The sequence below is a fragment of the Trichosurus vulpecula genome, chromosome 3, assembly GCF_011100635.1.
Source record: "Trichosurus vulpecula isolate mTriVul1 chromosome 3, mTriVul1.pri, whole genome shotgun sequence".
Taxonomy (NCBI): domain Eukaryota; kingdom Metazoa; phylum Chordata; class Mammalia; order Diprotodontia; family Phalangeridae; genus Trichosurus; species Trichosurus vulpecula.
Window position 1 is genome coordinate 163,592,226 of NC_050575.1, and position 19,283 is coordinate 163,611,508.

The window sequence follows — 19,283 nt, forward strand, 5'->3', positions numbered from 1 at the left end:
GTCCACCCTGCCACTGTCCTTTCTGCTGTATAAACTCTTCTTTGCATACTCCATTTAAGTGAGATAATTTTTTCCCATTCTTCTTCTCCTCATTTTCCCTGTTTCCCAATATACTATTCTTCCCCACCCTTGATTCTTCTTTTGAGATCATCTAACCATAACAGAATCACAACCAAGCCCTCTGTAAGAACCCTGGTGATGATATCATCTCTCCATAGAAGAATATTCATAGTTCAACCTTGTTTAGTTCCTTATTATTTCTCATTCATGTTTATCTCTTTATTCTTCTCTTGAATCTTGTATATGAATGTCAGATTTTGTACTCGGCTCCTGTCTTTTCATCAGAAATGCTTGAAAGTCTACTTTTTTTTTTATTAAAGGTGGATTTTTCCCCTGTAGGATGATACTCAGTTTTTCTAGGTAGGTTATTTTCAGTTGTAATCCTAAATCCTTTGATTTCTGGAATACCATACTTTAAGTTCTCCATTTCTTAAAAGTGGTGTCTGTAAATTCTTGTGTGATCTTAACTGTGGCTCTATGATACTTAAATTCTTTCTTTCTGGCTGCTCGCTATATTTTTTTTCATTGACTTCTGAGTTCTAGATTTTGACTATAATATTCTTAGAAGTTTAAATTTTAGGGTTTCTTTTGGGAGGTGCCTGGTGGAGTCTCAATTTCTACTTTGCCCTGCTGCTTTCACAGCTCAGACTAGGAGCCTAAAAATTTTCAGTACTCCCAAAGTGATATGATCCAGTAAGAGGTCTGTTCACTGCCCTATGGTCTTGACCTCTGCAAGTTTTTGACCTAAGTATGGGTCTGCTGGCTAGTGTATGAGTTTTTGGACTTAATCACTGTTAGCCTGAAGGGAAATTCTGCAGGTTCAGAGAAACAGAAATGCTGGTTCCCCTTTGTTTAGGAGTCCACCCTAGTTATTCCATTGCATTATTCTCCATTTATGTGGGGGCTAACAGCCAGAATTGAATTGCTGCTTAGCTCCTGGGCTCAAAGTCACACAGGTAAGTTTCAGGAACTTGTTTCTTGCTCATTACACAGGTAGGTTCCCATTTGCTCATGACCACTCCTACTCACCCTCGATGTGACCTGGAATTGGGTAATGGGAGAAACAGCTGAAAGATAGTGACCATTTTTTCAACCAGTGAGAGATTAGAAATCCCCTGGGATGTCTTTCTATACCTCAGTGCCTCTTGTCATGGTGCTCTGCGTCAGCCTCCCTTCTGTCCCATGGCACAGGATGTTCTTAGGTGATGCTGGTACTGTTCCCATTCTTGACTAACTCCTTCCCAGCATCTGTAGATCACTCTGCCTTTTGAGCTCTTCCAGGGCTCAAAACATAGCTCCCTATGACTTTCTCTTGGCTTTTCCAATCAGAATTTGGTATGACACATTTGCTAAGTTGTTGCAAATGTGATATACTAGGTTAACCAGGCAAAAACGCTTCCTTTTGGGGCAGAGCCAAGATGGTGGCTGGAAAGCAGGGACTTGCTTAAGCTCTCCCCCAAATTCCTCCATACACCTGTAAAAAATGGCTCTGAACAAATTTCAGAGTGGTAGAACCCACAAAGGGAAACAGGTCTCCAGCCCAGGAGGGCCTGGATGGTCACCGAGAAGGGTCTATCACACAGTGCTGGAAGCGGAGTGCAGGCCAGCATGGGCTGTGCCAGGACAGACCAGACCAGCCAGCAGAACAGGTCCTAGGGCCATGAATCATTGAGCTGTGGCAGTTACCAGACTTCTCAACCCACAAACGCCAAAGACCATGGAGAAGAATAATGGGAAACTGCAGGAATGCAGTTGAAGCTGGTCCAGCCACCAGCCCTGGGGATAGCGGAGGTGGTGTAGTGGTGGCAGTGGCAGCAGCAGGACACTCCTGGGGCTGCTTCCAGAGCTCCAGCATCAGCTGCTTCCTGAGTCCCTGGTTCACATGGTGGGAGGAACCTAGCAGCAGATCAGAGCAGGAGTGCAAGGAGCACTTTGTGGGCACAAAGGAAGGTTCTCTTGTTGTGCCCTGCTTGGATCTGGACTGCAGTCCTGGTTGGCGGTTCTTGGGGCAGGAGAAGCATGGCTGTGACAGAGCCTGGGGTGACAGTGGAGTAGAAGTAGCACTGAAAACAGCAGTGCTTGGACCCTAAAGCTTGGGAAAAGTACTCTCTACTCTACAAGCAGTCATACACTGACAAAAAATTCAAGCGTCAAGTAGTTGGCTGGGAACATGAACAGGCAGCAAAAACGAACTCAGACTCAAACTCTAGATTCCTTTTTTGGTGACAAAGAAGATCAAAACATACAGCCAGAAGAAGTCAACAAAGTCAAAGAGCCTACATCAAAAGCCTCTAAGAAAAACAGGAACTGGTCTCAGGCCATGGAAGAGCTCAAAAAGGATTTGGAAAAGCAAGTTAGAGAAGTAGAGGAAAAATTGGGAAGAGAAATGAGAGTGATTCAAGAAAACCATGAAAAACAAGTCAACGACTTCCTAAAGGAGGCCCAAAAAAATACTGAAGAAAATAACACCTTAAAAAATAGACAAATTCAAAATGTCAAAAGAGCTCCAAAAAGCCAATGAGGAGAAGAATGCCTTGAAAGGCAGAATTAGCCAAATGGAAAAGGTGGTCCAAAAGACCACTAAAGAAAATACTACCTTAAAAATTAGATTGGAGCAAGTAGAAGCTAGTGACTTTATGAGAAATCAAGAACCAGAACCAAAGGAATGAACAAATAGAAGACAATGTGAAATATCTCATTGGGAAAAACTACTGACCTAGAGAATAGATGCAGGAGAGATAATTTAAAAATTATTGGACTACTTGAAAGTCATGCTCAAAAAAAGAGCCTAGACATCATCTTTCAAGAAACTATAAAGGAAAACTGCCCTGATATTCTAGAGCCAGAGGGTAAAATAGAAATTGAAAGAATCCACCAATCACCTCTTGAAAAAGATCCCAAAAAGAAAACTTCTGGGAATAATGTTGCCAAATTCCAGAGTTTCCAGGTCAAGAAGAAAAAACTGCAAGTAGCCAGAAAGAAACAATTTGAATATTGTGGGAACAAAATTAGAATAACACAAGATCTAGCAGCTTCCACATTAAGGGATCAAAGGGCTTGGAATATGATATTCCAGAGGTCAAAGGAGCTAGAATTAAAACCAAGAATCACCTACCCAGCAAAACTGAGTATCATGCTCCAAGGCAAAATATGGATTTTCAATAAAATAGAGGACTTTCAAGCTTTCTCAGTGAAAAGACCAGAGCTGAATAGAAAATCTGACTTTCAAATACAAGAATCAAGAGAAGCATAAGAAGGTAAACAAGAAAGAGAATTCATAAGGGACTTACTAAAGTGGAACTGTTTTGTTTACATTCCTATATGGAAAGATGATGCAATTCATGAGACCTTTCTCAGTATTAGGGTAGTTGAAGGGAATATACATACATACAAATATATATATTTGTATATAGATGAGGGGCAGATGAGGGGGAATGAGTGAATCTTGCTCTCATCGGATTCAACTTGAGGAGGGAATAACATACACATTCAATTGGGTGGTTACTCCACAGGAAAGTAAGGGGAAGGGGATTAAAAAAGGGGGGGATGATAGAAGGGAGGGCAGATAGAGGGAGGAGGTAATCAAAAGCAAACACATTTGAAAAGGGACAGGGTCAAGGGAGAAAATTGAATAAAGGGGGACAGTATAGGATGGAAGGAAATATAGTTAGCCTTTCACAACATGAGGATTGTGGAAGTGTTTTACATAATGATACATGTGTGACCTATGTTGAATTGCTTGCTTCCTAAGCAGGGTGGGTGGGAAGGGAAGAGGGGAGAGAATTTGGAACTCAAAGTTTTAAAAGCAGAGGCTTAAAAAAAAAAGTTGTTTTTCCATGCAGCTGGGAAACAGGATATATAGGGAATGGGGGATAGAAATCTATCCTGCCCTACAAGAAAGTAAGGGGAAAGGGGATGGGGGGGGGGGAGTGGGGTGACAGAAGGGAGTGCTGACTGGGAAATGAGGCAATCAGAATATATGCCATCTTGGAATGGGGGGGAGGGTAGAAATGGGGAGAAAATTTGTAACTTGAAGTCTTGTGGAAATCAATGTTGAAAACTAAAATAGTAAGAAAAAAATGAAAAAAATCAAAAAAATTAAAAATGCTTCATTTTATTCCACCATCTTGTCTCCTAATGCAGAGTACCATAATTTTGAAGAGCAATTTGGAATTATGCAAATAAAATGACTAAAATATCCACATCCTTTGACTTAAAGATGTCACTTCTAGGCATATGCTCCAAGGAGGTCATTGATAAAAGAAAGTTCTTACATACACTAAAATACTTAGAGCAGTACTTTTTGTGGTAGCAAAGAACTGCATGCAGATGGAAGCAGATGTCCATCAAATGGGGAATGGCTAAACAAGTTGCAATACATGTAAGAAATGATCAATATGATGAATTATAAAGAAGTATGAAAGACTTACATGAACTGATGAAAATTAAATACACAGATACAAGAACACAATACACACAAGAACTACAACAAGGTAAATGGAAAGAATGATAAACACAAAACAACTGAAAGTGAATGCTGAAAAACTAAAAAATAAAAATAGTCTCATGCAAAGGTAGGAGATCCATTAGTTTTCAGATTTTTTTTCCTATGTATTTGTGGTTTTGCTGAATTTTTTTTCTTTACAATATTCATCATTATACAAGATATCTCTTTGGAAGAGAGGAAGGGAATGGTTATATGAGGAACTTTAGGTGATGTAAAAATGAAAAATCAAGGAACATTCTAAATAGTTACATACATGTATTATCGTTACATATACATATATATATATATACATATATATCATGTGCACTATAAAACTTGTATGAAATAGAAATTCTAAAAAGTGATAAGGATAAAATAATATTTGATTCTAGAGTCAATAGAGAGCCACTGGAATTCATCTAACAACTGATTGGCTATGTAGGGAACTGAATGAGAGTGAAGAGTTAAGGATGACACAGAGCCTTTAAATTTGGGAGACTAGAAGAATGATAGTTTTTTTGACAGCCACAAGTAAATTTGGAAGGAGCTTTCATAGATCTGGGATGTTACAATCTACTTGAACTCTAGTATCTTTTTTGCACAAAATCTTCTTTTTGTCATCTCTTCCCCATTCTTTACTTGTGCTATTAATTTGTTTTTAACCCAAATTTGGGACTTTAAATTTAAATTCACCTGTATTAAATTTCAACTTATTGGCCATTTAGAACTACAGATCAAATCTTAAACTTTTGTGTTTAAACTCTTCTTGATTAGGAGACCAAATTAGGGAAACCCTTGGCCTTATGTCCTCCTACATTGCACCTTACAGATGAAAGACCAGATTTAAATATTTTTTTTACTATGCTAAAAAAATTAGCATTTAGTTTAGTTTAGTTGAGTATCCTTCTGTTATTATATCAAATAAGGCAAATTTTAAAAAAACACAATTTTCATCAGTGATATAAAAACATTTAAGAATTAAATATTTAACTCTTACACTAAAACATTCAAAATGAAAAAAAAATGCATTGACTTCCTCTAAATTCTTAGTTATTTTATATACTCAAAATAACTAAGTAGGCCAAATTACACAAATGATTTTAGTAGTCTAAACCAGAAATGTAATAAAATACATTTTCATGAAGGAAAATAGATGTATAGACCCCATGTGTCAATAAAGAAAAAAGTTATTTATCTGATTTCTCTTTCTCTTCAGTAATCCTTAATTTAATTATAATAATCTAGGTTAATGACCATTCTTTTTTAAAAGTGCTAGATAAGTGTTAGCTATTACTAAAAATATATCCATGTTGATAATTGTTTTTACATCAACTATATTCCCCAGAGTCTCTCTCCCCACACTCTCTCCCAGAGAACCATCCCTTATAGTAAATAATGAAAGAGAAAGGGAAAAAAAAAAGTTCAGGAGAACCAATCTACTGTCTAATGTTACATGCAGTAGTCTGCACTCATGGTCCCTTTCCTGTGTAAAAAGTGAGGCAAACTGTCTTCATATATCTCTTTTTGGGGACAAAGCTCAGTCATTATAATCTTTTTGTTTAAAGTCTTAATGTGCTTGTTCTTTCCATTTACATTGTTTCAGGAAGGAGTCCAGCATTCTTAAGTTTTACTTCAGTTGGCACTTGATTATGGCTTTCTTCTCCTCCTCACCGATCCACTCTCTACCCTGGAGAAACTTCTTTATAGAGGTACCTTCTCTGGACTAGTAACTTCCTAGCTTAGCTATGATCTACCTGACTCCCTCCTAGTAGATCCAGGCTTCTATTCCCTGCCTTACTCTTGCCCAACCTGTTCAAGCTCATTTATATGTTGTCTTGCTCCATTAGAAGGTAAGCTTTTAACTGTGTCCAAAGCATTTAGCACAATATCTGGAACATAGTAAGCATTTTAAGTCACTGTTTGTACTGCTTTCTTGATTCTACTTATTTCACTTTGCATCAATTCATCTAAGTTTTTCTGTGCTTCACTGTATTCATCATATTTGCTGTTTCTTATAACACAGTAGCATCACACTGACATATAATAATTTGCTTAAACATTTCTAAATTGATGGGTATCTAACTTTGCTTCTATTTCTTTGCTACGATATTTTGGGAATATGGGGCCTCTGTTTTAAAGATTAAACTTCCTGAGGCTATAGGCTTAACAGTAGAATTTCTGGGTATCAAAGTGTATGGACATCTTATTCAAATCATTGCTAATAGTTTACAATTCTTATTTTGAAAGAAGTTTGTTCATGTCCTCTGACCACAAATCTTCTAGTTAATGGATTTTGGCCTTATACATTTGTTAACTGTTTATGTTTCTGATATCATACTGTTAACGGATATTTGATGCAAAGATTTTTCTACCAACTGCTTCTATTCTGATCCTAGTAGCATTAATTTTGTTCATGCAAAAGTTTTTCAATTTCACATAATCACAATCATCTATTGTGTTTTTTGTAATTGTCTTTACCACTTGTATGGCTAAAATATCAATGCCAATAAATAATTAATATTTTCACTAAAGTTATAGTCTATAAAATAAACTCACAAAAATCAACAATAAAAATTTACAAAACAATAACATTTCTATATGTCAATAACAAAATCCACAAAGCAATAATAAGAAATGAAATCCCATTCAAAATAACTATAAAGTGCATAATTAATCTTAGCGCCACTCTACAAAAGTATACTGAAAACCTATATAGATACAAGATATTCAGTCCTTAAAGAAATAAAGAATAGCAAATTAACAGGAGGGTTATTCAATAATTGTGGCTGGGCTGGGCCAAAATAATGAAAATGACAGTGTCGCCAAATTTATTTACAAAGTTGCGGGTATATCAAGCAAACTCTCAAAGAAATACTTCAAAGAGGTACTCAAAATAACAAAGTTCATTTGGAAGAACAAAAGAACCTGAATATCAAAGTAGATAATGAAAAAAAGATAGGAATAGAGGAGGAATAGCCCTTCTGGTCCTCAAACTACATCATAAAGCAGTCATCATTAAAATGAGTTGTTACTGGCAAAAAAAAAAATTTAAGTGTCATCAACTAAACAGAGTAGACAAGTTAGAATCAGAAACAACTGAACTCTATACTTCAGTGTCAAGAGACCTGAAAACATAAACTACCTGAGAAAAAACTCTCTATTTAAATACGTATTTATATACAGAAAAAAGTGAGGTTATTTTGCTGTGAACTCCTTCTCCCCTCTTCCTCATCTCCTATCTCTCAGATGTCTCCTGTCACTCTCTCTTCCTTTATTCCTGTCTCACATGAGGGGTGGCCTTATTCCTTACCAAAGTTAACAACTCTACCTGCTCAGGTGATCCCATCCCATCCTATCTTTTCCAAAAGATTGCCCCCTCTGTCATCCCCATTCTTTCACTTAGTTTCAATCTCTCCCTGTCTACTAGTTCATCTTCCAGTGCCTATAAATATACCCATGCCTCCAACATTCTGAAAACAAAGACAACAAAAACCCTCACTTGATCCTTTCATCTCCCCCAACTATTATCCTATTATTTCTTTTGACCTTTCTGGCTAACCTCTTTGAAAAAGCCATCCATAATAGGTGCCTCCACTTTCTCTCTTCTACTCTCTCCTTAAGCCCCTTCAATCTGACTTCTGACCTTATCACTCCACCCAAAGTGCTCCTTTGAAAGTTGCCAAATCCATGGACTTTTTTCAGTCCTCATTCTCCTTGACCTCTCTGCAGCCTTTGACACTGTTGACCACTCTCTTCTTAAATTCTCTTCTCTCTAGGTTTTTGGAACAGCACACTCTCCTGGTTCTCCACCTACCTATCTGACCAATCCATCTCGGTCTCTTTTGTTGGATCTTCATCCACATCACACCTACTAACTGTAAATGACCCTCAGGGTTCTGTCTTAGGTCTTTTTCTCTTCTTCTATACTATTTTCACTCGAGCTACAATGTATTTCATTACCATATTTATGCTGATGCTTCTTAAATCTACCTATTCTGACCCAACCTATCTACTTACTACCAATCTCACATCTTCAACTGCCTTTTCAACATTTCCAACTGGATATCCAGTAAACGTCTTAAATGCTACATGTCCAGAACAGAACTAATTCTCTTTCCACCCAAACCAGGGATGGGGAACCTGCAGCCTCAAGGCCACATGTGGCCCTCTAGGTCCTCAAGCATGGCCCTTTGACTGAATCTAAACTTCACAGAACAAATCCCCTGAATAAAAGGATTTGTTCTGTAAAACTTGGACTCTGTTAAAAGGCTGCACCAAGGACCAAAGGACTATGAGGTCACAGATTCCCTACCCCTGCCCTAAAACTCTCCTGCCCTCTTCCCATCCCTATTACTATCAAGGGTCATGCTATCCTCCCAGTCTCTTGGGCTTGTAACCTAGGAATCATCCTTGATTCCTCGCTCTCATCCCCTGCCCCATATCCAGTGCATCCCCTTCTCTCCTCTGACATTGCCACCACTCTAATGCAGGCCTTTATCACCTCACATTTGCACTATGGCAACACCCTGCTGGTGGGTCTGCCTCTTCAAGTTTGACCTCACTTTCATCCATCCTCCATTTAGCCACTTAAATGATTTCCCAAATTGCAGGTTTGTCTCTTAAAAATCATTCTCCTACTCTAGTGGCTCTCTATTACCACCATGATAGAATACAAATCCTCTGTTTGACATACAAAGCCCTTCATCATCTAGCCTCCTCATACCTTTTCAGTCTTCTTACATCTTGTTCCGTACCATGGTTTTCTCAGATCCAGTGACACTGGCCTCTTAGTTGTTCTATGAATAACACACTCCATTTCTCGGCTTCAGACACTTTCTCTGGTTGTCCTTTATGCCTGAATGCTTTCCCTTCTTAACTCTACCAAATGACTTCCCTAGCTTCCAAGTCTCAACTAAAATCCTATCTTTTATTAGAAGTTTTTCCTAACCCCTCCAAATTCCAGTGCCTTCCCACTGTAAATTGTTTCCTATTTATTTCATATATAGGTTGTATGTATATATTTGTTTACCTATTGTCTCTCCATTAGACTGTAAACTTGAAAGAAGAAACTGAATTTTTTGGTACCCTTCACACTCCCTCATAACTGGCCAAAGAACCCATTGAAAGAAATGACCTAGCTGTTAAAAAAAAAAACAGTGATACTATTTATCAAGCTGAATAAATGGAAGAACAAAAAGAACATTTCTAAGACTTCTGCTTACATCAGCAAAATTTCATTTTCATATGTGAACTAAAATTCAAAAGCATTTAGAAATGTCTCGTGCCTGGGGATTCCTGTTTTATCTGGCAATCAACTCTAACAGGAAGGGTATTTTTTTCTTTAGAAGATTATTAAGGTCAGCATCCTCATATACTTTTCACATAAGGTACAAAAATATTTGTCTTTTTTTCTTAGTGATAACACAAACAATGAATATACTTCCCAAATTCACAATGGTGAGAACTACTGAATTTCAAATCCTGGACCTCAAAGTAATAACAACAAAGGAGAAACATCAGAAACAATGTCCTTTCTGTAGGCATGAAAGTGAAACTTTGGGGCAGAACTGATTCAGAAAATGACAAATAGTGACAAGGACACATAGGGAAGTGAAAGAAAGAATATGACAGAATATACCTTTTCAACATCTGCTTTTGTAACATTAATGTCAGCATCCATTTTTTCAAAATACTGTTGTGCTCTGTCAGCTTCTTTGCAATCTCTCTCAAATCGTCGTTTACTCTAAAAGTCAAAAAGAAAAGTACACAGTTAATTATGAAACCGTTAGATTAAAAGAAGCAAAAGATGTTACTTAAAATTAAGCTCAATAGAGAGCACGTGTGCTAAGATAATTTGCCGTAATCACTTAAAATGTACATATATTTGTTTCAATAACACACAAGAACAAACATCTAAAAGTTGTCTAACCCTGAGAAGGTAGGAAAAGAATAAAATGAAGGTGAGTATGCAACATTACTACTCGTTAAGAAAATGTAATATTGATCATACTCCTTTACAAGCACCTTATCTTAGAACTATTTTAGAAACAAATTCTATTAAAGTTGCTTTGAAAGAGTCTGTAAACATATTTCTTCAGGAGATTTCACTTACTGATTCAAGTTGTTTCCAGCAAGTTTCAATGTGCTGTTGGGCTTTCCGACCATCATGAAAATGCTGGAGGGAGAAGAAATACAGAAATAAAAAGTCTTGTCTTTCATGAAAATAAATTTGTGGTCAAAAGAAATTTAAGAATTCAAAATGAGCAAAAGAAAAACACAGTAAAATGGATTAGGGGCATTGGTTAAAGAAGAAGTAGTTATGTTCCAGAATTTCTAGCTCAAATATATATAGTGTTGGATTTAGCTGATGTGCTAAACTGCTTTTTTTCCTATTTCCTTCCTGATTCTTTGTTACATGAGATTGCTCTCTGGGTGGTGAAAAGGAAAGGATTGGCAAATGAAGGTGATAAAAAAATAAAAGCTAACAACAAAAACTTTAAAAAATAAAATTTTTATTCCATATAATAAGAGTATACTTTTATAAGTTATTTATACATCTGTAAAGTACAAATATGAATAATTTAAGAAAAATTAACTTAGAAGTTTTAGTATATAAAAAATCCGTAGCTCATTAGTTCAGTCTGAGAACTGAATCTCACAATTTTGGGGGTCTATTATGATCCTATCAGTTGCCAGACAACTACATATCCCAGAAAAACAAAGCAAAACACAAAGCCATGTCCAAACCTTAGCAACAACTACACACTTCAATCATCTTGTCCAATGATACTAAGATAAGTAGTACAGTTAGTGCGAGTTGAAGGTTTATGTAAAGAAGTAAGTTTAAGAGAAGGGAGAGGTATAACAATAAGAATTGCTCCAGACATAAACTTAAAAGGATAAAAATAGTTTTTCAAACTACCAGAAAAAAATTGACCTGACTTTCTAAAGCTTGAAGAATTTCCACAAACAGGGAGGCAAAAACAAGTAAAGCCTAAGCACATTTTCTGCCATTTGAGGAACACTATTGTAAGGTAAGCACAGCATAGTGTTTTTACCAACTGGAGTGCAGTAATATCTTTCTTTTTTTAGACTACAAATCTTTCTGCTAATTTAAATATTACTTTTAAAAGCTCTGCTTCTTCACAATACTTGATTTTAAAAGTATTCTTGCATTGGTGATCATTTATTTATAAACAAAAGTCAATGAAAATCTTATCAAAGAGCATGAAAATGATGTCCCAAAGTACTAAGATTTGACAATGTGATTCTTGAGGTACTAATTATGACCTCTGAAAAATCTGGTAGAACAGGAAAGGTAATGAGACAGGAGATGGTTAAATGTTGTCCTGATATTTAACAAGAGGAACAAAGTGGATTTATCATACTACAAGTTGGTGACCTTGACTTTTATTCCTAGCAAAATTCTAAAATTCATTAATAAAGGGAAACTTATGAGTACTTAATAAGTGTAATAATAATCATTAATAGCTAGCACAGGTTCAACAAAAATTGACCATGTGAAAGTATTTTCCTTTTCTTGGATAGTGTTACTAAACTGGTAGATATAGAAAGAGCCTCTTTTCCCCTTATATGACAAAGAAATATGTATACACACACACACATACACTCTAGCATTATCTGCAATGAGTTAACACTAGAAACCATCTCAATAAATGTGAGGAAGAGGGATAGGGGGACAGGGAAAAAAGCTGCCCCTTCTTCCCATTATCATTAGAAAAAGTTCTAAAAATGCCAGTGATAGGAAAACATATAGATTAATACATAAACATTGGCAAAGAAGAGAGAAAATCATCTCTATTTGTAGACAACAAAATAGTTTTCATAGAAAACCATGGAGAATACAGAAATTGAAACAACAGATTTAAGCAATGTGACAAAATACAAAATAAATATACAAAAGTTATTGGCATTTATATACCGAATTGGGGGGGGGGGGACCAGAAAGACATAACAGAAAAGGAAATCCCATTAGAAAGAACTACCAAATACAGAAAATCTGTCTTTCAATTTACTAAGCCACATTCAAGACATACAAATTCAATGACAAAATACTTTTAAAAAAAGTGAATTAAATAAATGAAGGGATATTCCCTTACCCAAGATCATGAAACATTAATGTAATGGAAATGACAATATTAATTTAGAGACTTAGGGCTACACAACACTACCAACTAGTTATTTTATAGAACTTTTCAAAATATTGACAAAATAATAAAAAAATTTATTTAGAGGACTACAAGATCTATAACCTCAAGGAAAACAATGAAAACAAGTAGAAACAGAGAACAATAGTTTGAGAACACAAAGTATATTATAAAGCTAAATCATCAAAATTGTGTGACACTACTCAAAAGAAAAGTGACCACTGAAACAAATTAGATAAGTAATCAAATGAGATAATATTTGTAAAGCACTTAGCACAGTTCCTGGCACACAGCAGACACTTAATAAATTCTTATTCCATTTCAATAAAACTCAATGTTCCAATGTTTGAAAAATATTTGATAAATTTTTTTAAAGTGCACAATAAGCTTTTATTATTAATCTGCATTTAGTATTTTCTCTATAACTTTGTTAAGTTTAGACAATCAACAAAACAATAAATCAAGTTGTGATTTATAGCATTTACCAGTTTCCAAGGTGTAAATGTTCACACTGAAAATTTAACAATCTCATAGCTAGTATAAACTGTTTGCAGCACAACAATGGGAAGGATGCCCTATTCAAATCTGGAAAACATTTCGGCAAAAAAAAAAAAATTAGACCAGCACTATAGACTATAACAAGTTCAAAAGAGACAGTTGAACTTAAATATAAAAGATATATCATAATCTCAATACTGATTGTCATGGGCCCTTTGATATACTCCATTTCCAGATTGGGTCAGCTAGCCCTCCTTTAGGAAGCCTGGTGGCCCTTTGTTCTCTAAGAACTCACATACTGGTACAGACTTAGTGGAAACACCCAATTAGCATAGCTCTGTTGCAGCTCAGAACACTCAAGCACAAGTGATCCACCAGCCTGAGACTCCTGGAAGCAAGGATTACAAATGTGTCAACATACCTGCCAGAACAGAAACATTGTGAAGAAAAACAACTTTGAAAGACTTAAGAACTCTGCAATGATGAAGCATGTTACCTAGCTCATGACAGAGATGTGATGGACAGACATAAGGTGCAAAGACATACATTTTTAGAGAAGACATCTTTTGAATTCATTATGCTCGACCACGGTTATGGATTACAAAGTTGTTGGTTTTTTCCTCCTCCATTTTTAATGCAAGTGGTGTATGAGAAAATTAGCAGGGTTAGGAATAGTGATGACAAAAAATAAGGCCACTGAAACACTTTTAATACACAGAAGAAAACAGAATGTAAAAGGAAGCGCAGATAAGCAGGACAGTTTTGATAAAAAAGCAAATGGTATGAAGTGGAGATTTATGGTTTCATACAGTGTACTCATGTTCTGGTGTGTCTATGGAAATGCTCATTTTTTTATGTTTTAAAGTTCAAAATAAAAGAAAATAAGGAGAGGCACACTAACACACTGTTAGTGGGACTGAACTGGTTTAATTATTTAGTTGAAAAAGATGCAATTTTGTTTTTAAAAAGTAACAAAAATAAGGATGTCCATTATTACCGCTATTACTTAATATGGTACTAGAAATGCTTACTACAGCACCAACACAAGAAAAAGAAATCAAAGGAAGAACAGGCAACAAAGAAACAAAACTATGACTCTTGGCAGACAATATGATGGTATACTTAAAGAATCCTACAGAGGCAGCTAGGTGGCACAGCGAGCAGAGCACCAGCCCTAGATTCAGAGGGACCTGAGTTCAAATCCAGCCTCAGACACTTGACATACTTACTAGCTGTGTGACCTTGGGCAAGTCACTTAACCCCAATTGCCCTGCTTCCCCCCTCCAAAAAACAGAACTAAAAAAAAAAGCCTAGGAAATTGACTAAAAAAAAACTAGTTTAAACAATTAACAATTTGAACAAAGTTGCAGGATATAAAATGAACACAAATAAATCATTACCATTTCTGTATATTACCAACACAGTCCAGAGAGAAGAGAGAGAAATTCTATCTAAGATAAGTGTAGACTACTTGGGAGTCTACCTGTCAAGACAAACCCAGGAACCATATGAACACAATTACAAAACATTTTTCACACAAAATCAGATCTAAACAAATAGAGAAATATTAATTGCTCATGAGTAGGTCAAATTACTGTAATAAAAATGACAATTCTACCTAAATCAATTGGCTTATTCAGTACCATACCACTCAATCTACCAAAACCAATTTAAAGAGCAAAGAAAAAAAATAATAACAAAATTAATCTAGAAGAACAAAAAGTCAAGAATATCAAAGGCATCAATGAAAATAAATATGAAGGAAGGCAACCTAGCAGTATCAGATTTCAAACTATATTACAAAGCAGTAATCATCAAAACAATCTGATGCTTGCTAAAAAAACAGAGTGTGATGGATGAATCGAATAGATTAGGTACATAGAATAAATGTATGCGCAGTAGTTAATGATCTAGAAGTAGTAATCTAGTGTTTGGTAAATCCAAATATCCAAACTTTTAGGGCAGGAACTCACTATTTGACAAAAATTACTGGGAAAACTGGAGAGCAGTTTGGAAGAAGCTAGGAATAGAACACAATTTCACATCAGATACCAATATAAAGTCAAACTGGGTACATGATTTAGACAGAAGGGGTGATATCGTAAGTAACTTAGGGAAGCATGGAAAATTTTACCTGTCAAGTTTATGGATAAGAGAAGAATTTGACTAAAAAAGACACAGAATGGATTACAGAAAGTAAAATGAATACTTTTAGATACATTAAATTAAAAAGTTTATGCACAAACCAAATCAATGCAGCCAACAGTAGAAGGAAAGCAGGAAACTGGGGAAAAATTTTACAGCAAGTTTCTCTAATAAAGTCCTCATTTTTCAAAGATATAGGGAGTGGAGTCAAATTTTTAAAAATAAGAGCCATTTCCCAAATGATAAATGATCAAAAGATATGAGAGGAGGCTGGTGGCTCAATGGATAGAGCACTGGGTCTAGAGTTAGGAAGACCTCAGGTCAAATCCAGTCTCAGACACTTCCTAGTTGTGTGACCCTGGGCAAGTCAGTTAACCTCTGACTGCCTGAAAAAATGCATCCTCAGGATCCACTGGAGAAGGAAATGGCAAACCACTCCAGTATCTTTTCCAAGAAAACCCTAAATGGGGTCTTAAAGGGTCGGTCAGACATAACTGAAATGACTGAACAACAACAATAAAAAAATGAAGAAGCAGTTTTCAGAAGAAGAAATCAAAGGTATCCATAGTCACATAAAAAAATGCTCTCTAAGTCACGACCAATTAGAGAAATGTAACTTAAAACTCTGAGGTACCACCTCCATCTATAAGATTGGCTAATATGATAGAAAAGGAAAATGACAAATGCTGGAGCGGGTGTGGAAAAATTGGGACACTAATTCAATTAGTGGTTGGTAGAGTTGTGACCTGGTCGAACCATTCTAGAAAACAATTTGAAACTATACCCAAAGGGCTATAAAACTGTGCAATACCACTACTAGGTCTGTATCCCAAAGAAATTTTTAAAAAGGTCAAAAAACCTATATATACAAAAATATTTATAGCAGCTCTTTTTCTGATGGCAAAGAACTGGAAATTGAGGGGAAGCCATTCAATTGGGGAATGGCGTAATAAGTTGTGGTATATGATTGTGATGGAAGACTATAATGTAAAAGAAATTGACAAAAGGGATGGTTTCAGAAAAGACTTACATGAACTGATGCAAAAAGTGAAGTGAATGGAATGAGGACAACATTGTACACATTAACAGCAATATTGCAATGATGATCTATTGTGAAAGACTTAGCTAATCAAATCAACATGATGATCTAAGACAATTCTGAAGGACTCATAATGAAAAATGCTACTTACCTCCAGAGAAAGGAGTGATGAACTGAGTGCAGATTGAAGTGCAATTTTTTCACTTTCTTTATTTTTCCTGCCCTTTTTTTTTTTGGCAACATGGCTAAAATGGGAATGTTTTGTGTGATTCTGTGTATATAACTGAAATTATATTGCTTGCCTTCTCAATACAGGGGAATGATTGAAGATAGGGAAGGGAATTCAGAACTCAATTTAAAAAATTAATGCTAAAAATAAATAATAAACTTGTTCTACAGAATTTCCTCTTCCTTTTTCTTGATGTACCATATTATTGAAGCATTAACATTGAACTAATGGCTAACAGGCCTAATAATTCATGCCTGAATGAGACTTATCTAACACCTGTGTTTTTAAGATACATCATAAGCTTTCTTGTATTTAGGAACACTGCATAGCACTTTAGCACTACCCTTGAGGATCATTTTAAACAGTGAAATCACCAACAAAAAGCACAAAAAATGCAAAACACATGGCACTAAATAGACCACAAAAAGGACTCTTACTTACAGTGTGAGAGCACAAACAAAGACAGAGTACTGCCTTGTTCAACCTCAGCTAGGTACATGTTAATTGGGTTACTCAATTTTTTTGCTGCTCTATGCTTATCCATGAATGACTGACTTTGGATTTACAAATAAACCTTGGCAAGTAAGTGAATTTGTAAATAAAGAATCAATAAATAATGACAGTTGATTGTATAACTTTTACAGTTTTATAACAGAATTTTGCCTCTATAATTGGGCTATTATTTTATATAGATGACTAGAATTAGAATACAGACTTAATTACCATTAAGAATATATGGAAAGTAGGCAGTAAAATTTCATTTGGTGCCCAAATCCAAGTGCTACACCCTGAGTTACAGGGCACATTTTATTGGACAACAGGTGAACCTTAAAAGGCAATGTAGCTGCAAAGCTGGCAATGCTTCAGCTCAAATGTGCCTAAGAGTTTCTATTAACACCAATAATATATATACACATGACATACTTATGATTTTCTTTATCTGATACTAGGTACCTATGTTAAATATTCAAAGAAATAAACATGTCAAATGTCCTAAGTCCTTTCTTAAAAATTCCAGTACTGATGTTGTACAGTTATGATCCCCCCCCAATGTCCAAACAGCTCTACAGTGGTAGAGAGCCTGCAAATTAATTTACAGATGTAGGGGAAAGAAAAGAAAAGTATAACTCTGGTAAATGCTAACTAATCAAGGGCCCATTAGTTCTTTATGTTCCTTTCAATAAGGTTGAAACTTTGGTTTTGAATATATTTGAATATCATTCTTATTCAACTTGATTAGCAATGAATGGAAAAGTTAGTCATGCACTATGTGGCTGTTACTGTGTACAATGTTTTCCTGGTTCTGCCCACTTCACTTAGCAACAGTTCATATAAGTCTTCCCAGGTCTTTCTGAAGTTGGCCTGCTCCTCATTTCTTATAGCACAATAGTATTCCATTACATTCATATACCACAACTTGTTCAGCCATTCCCCAATTGATGGGCATCCCCTCAATTTCCACTCTTGGCCACCACAAAAAGAGCTGTTATAAATATTTCTGTACATGTAGATCCTTTTTCCCATTTTTATGATCTCTTTGGGAAACAGACCTAGAAGTGTTATTGCTGGAACTAAGGGTGTGCATAATTTTATAGCCCTCTGGGCATAGTTACAAATTGCTCTCTAGAATGGGTGGATTAGTTCACAACTCTACCAATAATGCATTAGTGTTCCATTTTTACCACATCTTCTCCAACATTTATCATTTTCCTGTTTTGTCATGTTAGCCAATCTGATAGGTATGATGTGGTGCCTCAGAGTTGTTTTGATTTATGTTTCTCTAATCAATAGTGACTTTGAGCATTTTCATTACTATAGATAGCTTTAATTTCTTCATCTGAAAACTGGCTATTCACATCCTTTGACCATTTATCAATTGGGGAAATGACTTGTATTCTTATCAATTTGACTCAGTTCTCTATATATTTTAGAAATGAGGCCTTTATCAGAGACACTGGCTGTAAAAATTGTTTCAGAACAGGAACTTTGACTTGCATCCTTTCTGACCTACAGGTTAGCTCCTCCTTAGACAGCCCAATGGTTCTCTGCTCCCAGGGACTAGTCTTAGTGTGGACACCATATTTACTTAGTCCTCTGTAGCTCAGAACTCCTAAGCTCAAGGAATCCACCATTCTTGGCTTCCAAGGTAACAGGGATTATAGAATTACAGTGTCTCTGTGTCCTTTTCGGCTCTGTTACTTTTACTGAATTAAAATGAAACATAGACTATGATCTGAACATACTTATTATTTTAATTTAATGTTTTATTTTTCCCCTCAATTACATGTAAAAACATTTCTAACATTCATTTTAAAAAATTTTTGAGTTCCAAATTCCTTCCTTCTCCACCCCCCCCATTGAGAAAGCATGCAATTTGATATAGGTTACACATCTGCAGTCATGCAAAAACATAGTTCCATGTTAGCTATATTGTGAAAGAAAACAGACAAAAAAAAAAAAGAAAAAGAAAGTGAAGTATGCATCAATCTGCATTCAAACTCCTGTAGTTATTTCTCTGTAGATAGAATGTGTTTCAATGCAAGACCTCCAAAAGACACTCATTTCTAATGCAATAAACCAACAAGGGCAAAAAGAATACAAAGAGATCTCATGGAACTTAAAGGTAGAAGGGACCGAACTACTCATTTACAAATGAGA

At 35.7% G+C, this 19,283-nt stretch overlaps 1 protein-coding gene across 11 annotated transcripts in view; it reads right to left on the reverse strand.

The window, feature by feature from the left end:
• FNBP1 (formin binding protein 1) overlaps window positions 1–19,283 on the reverse strand; it is a 189,603-nt gene that overhangs the window by 61,169 nt on the left and 109,151 nt on the right. For all 11 annotated transcript variants that reach the window (XM_036748979.1, XM_036748971.1, XM_036748970.1 and 8 more), the window contains exons 5-6: window positions 10,659–10,721; window positions 10,185–10,289 (exon numbers count right to left, since the gene is read on the reverse strand). In XM_036748979.1, coding sequence (XP_036604874.1) covers window positions 10,185–10,289; window positions 10,659–10,721 — 168 coding nt within the window. The remainder of the gene's footprint in view (window positions 1–10,184; window positions 10,290–10,658; window positions 10,722–19,283) is intronic.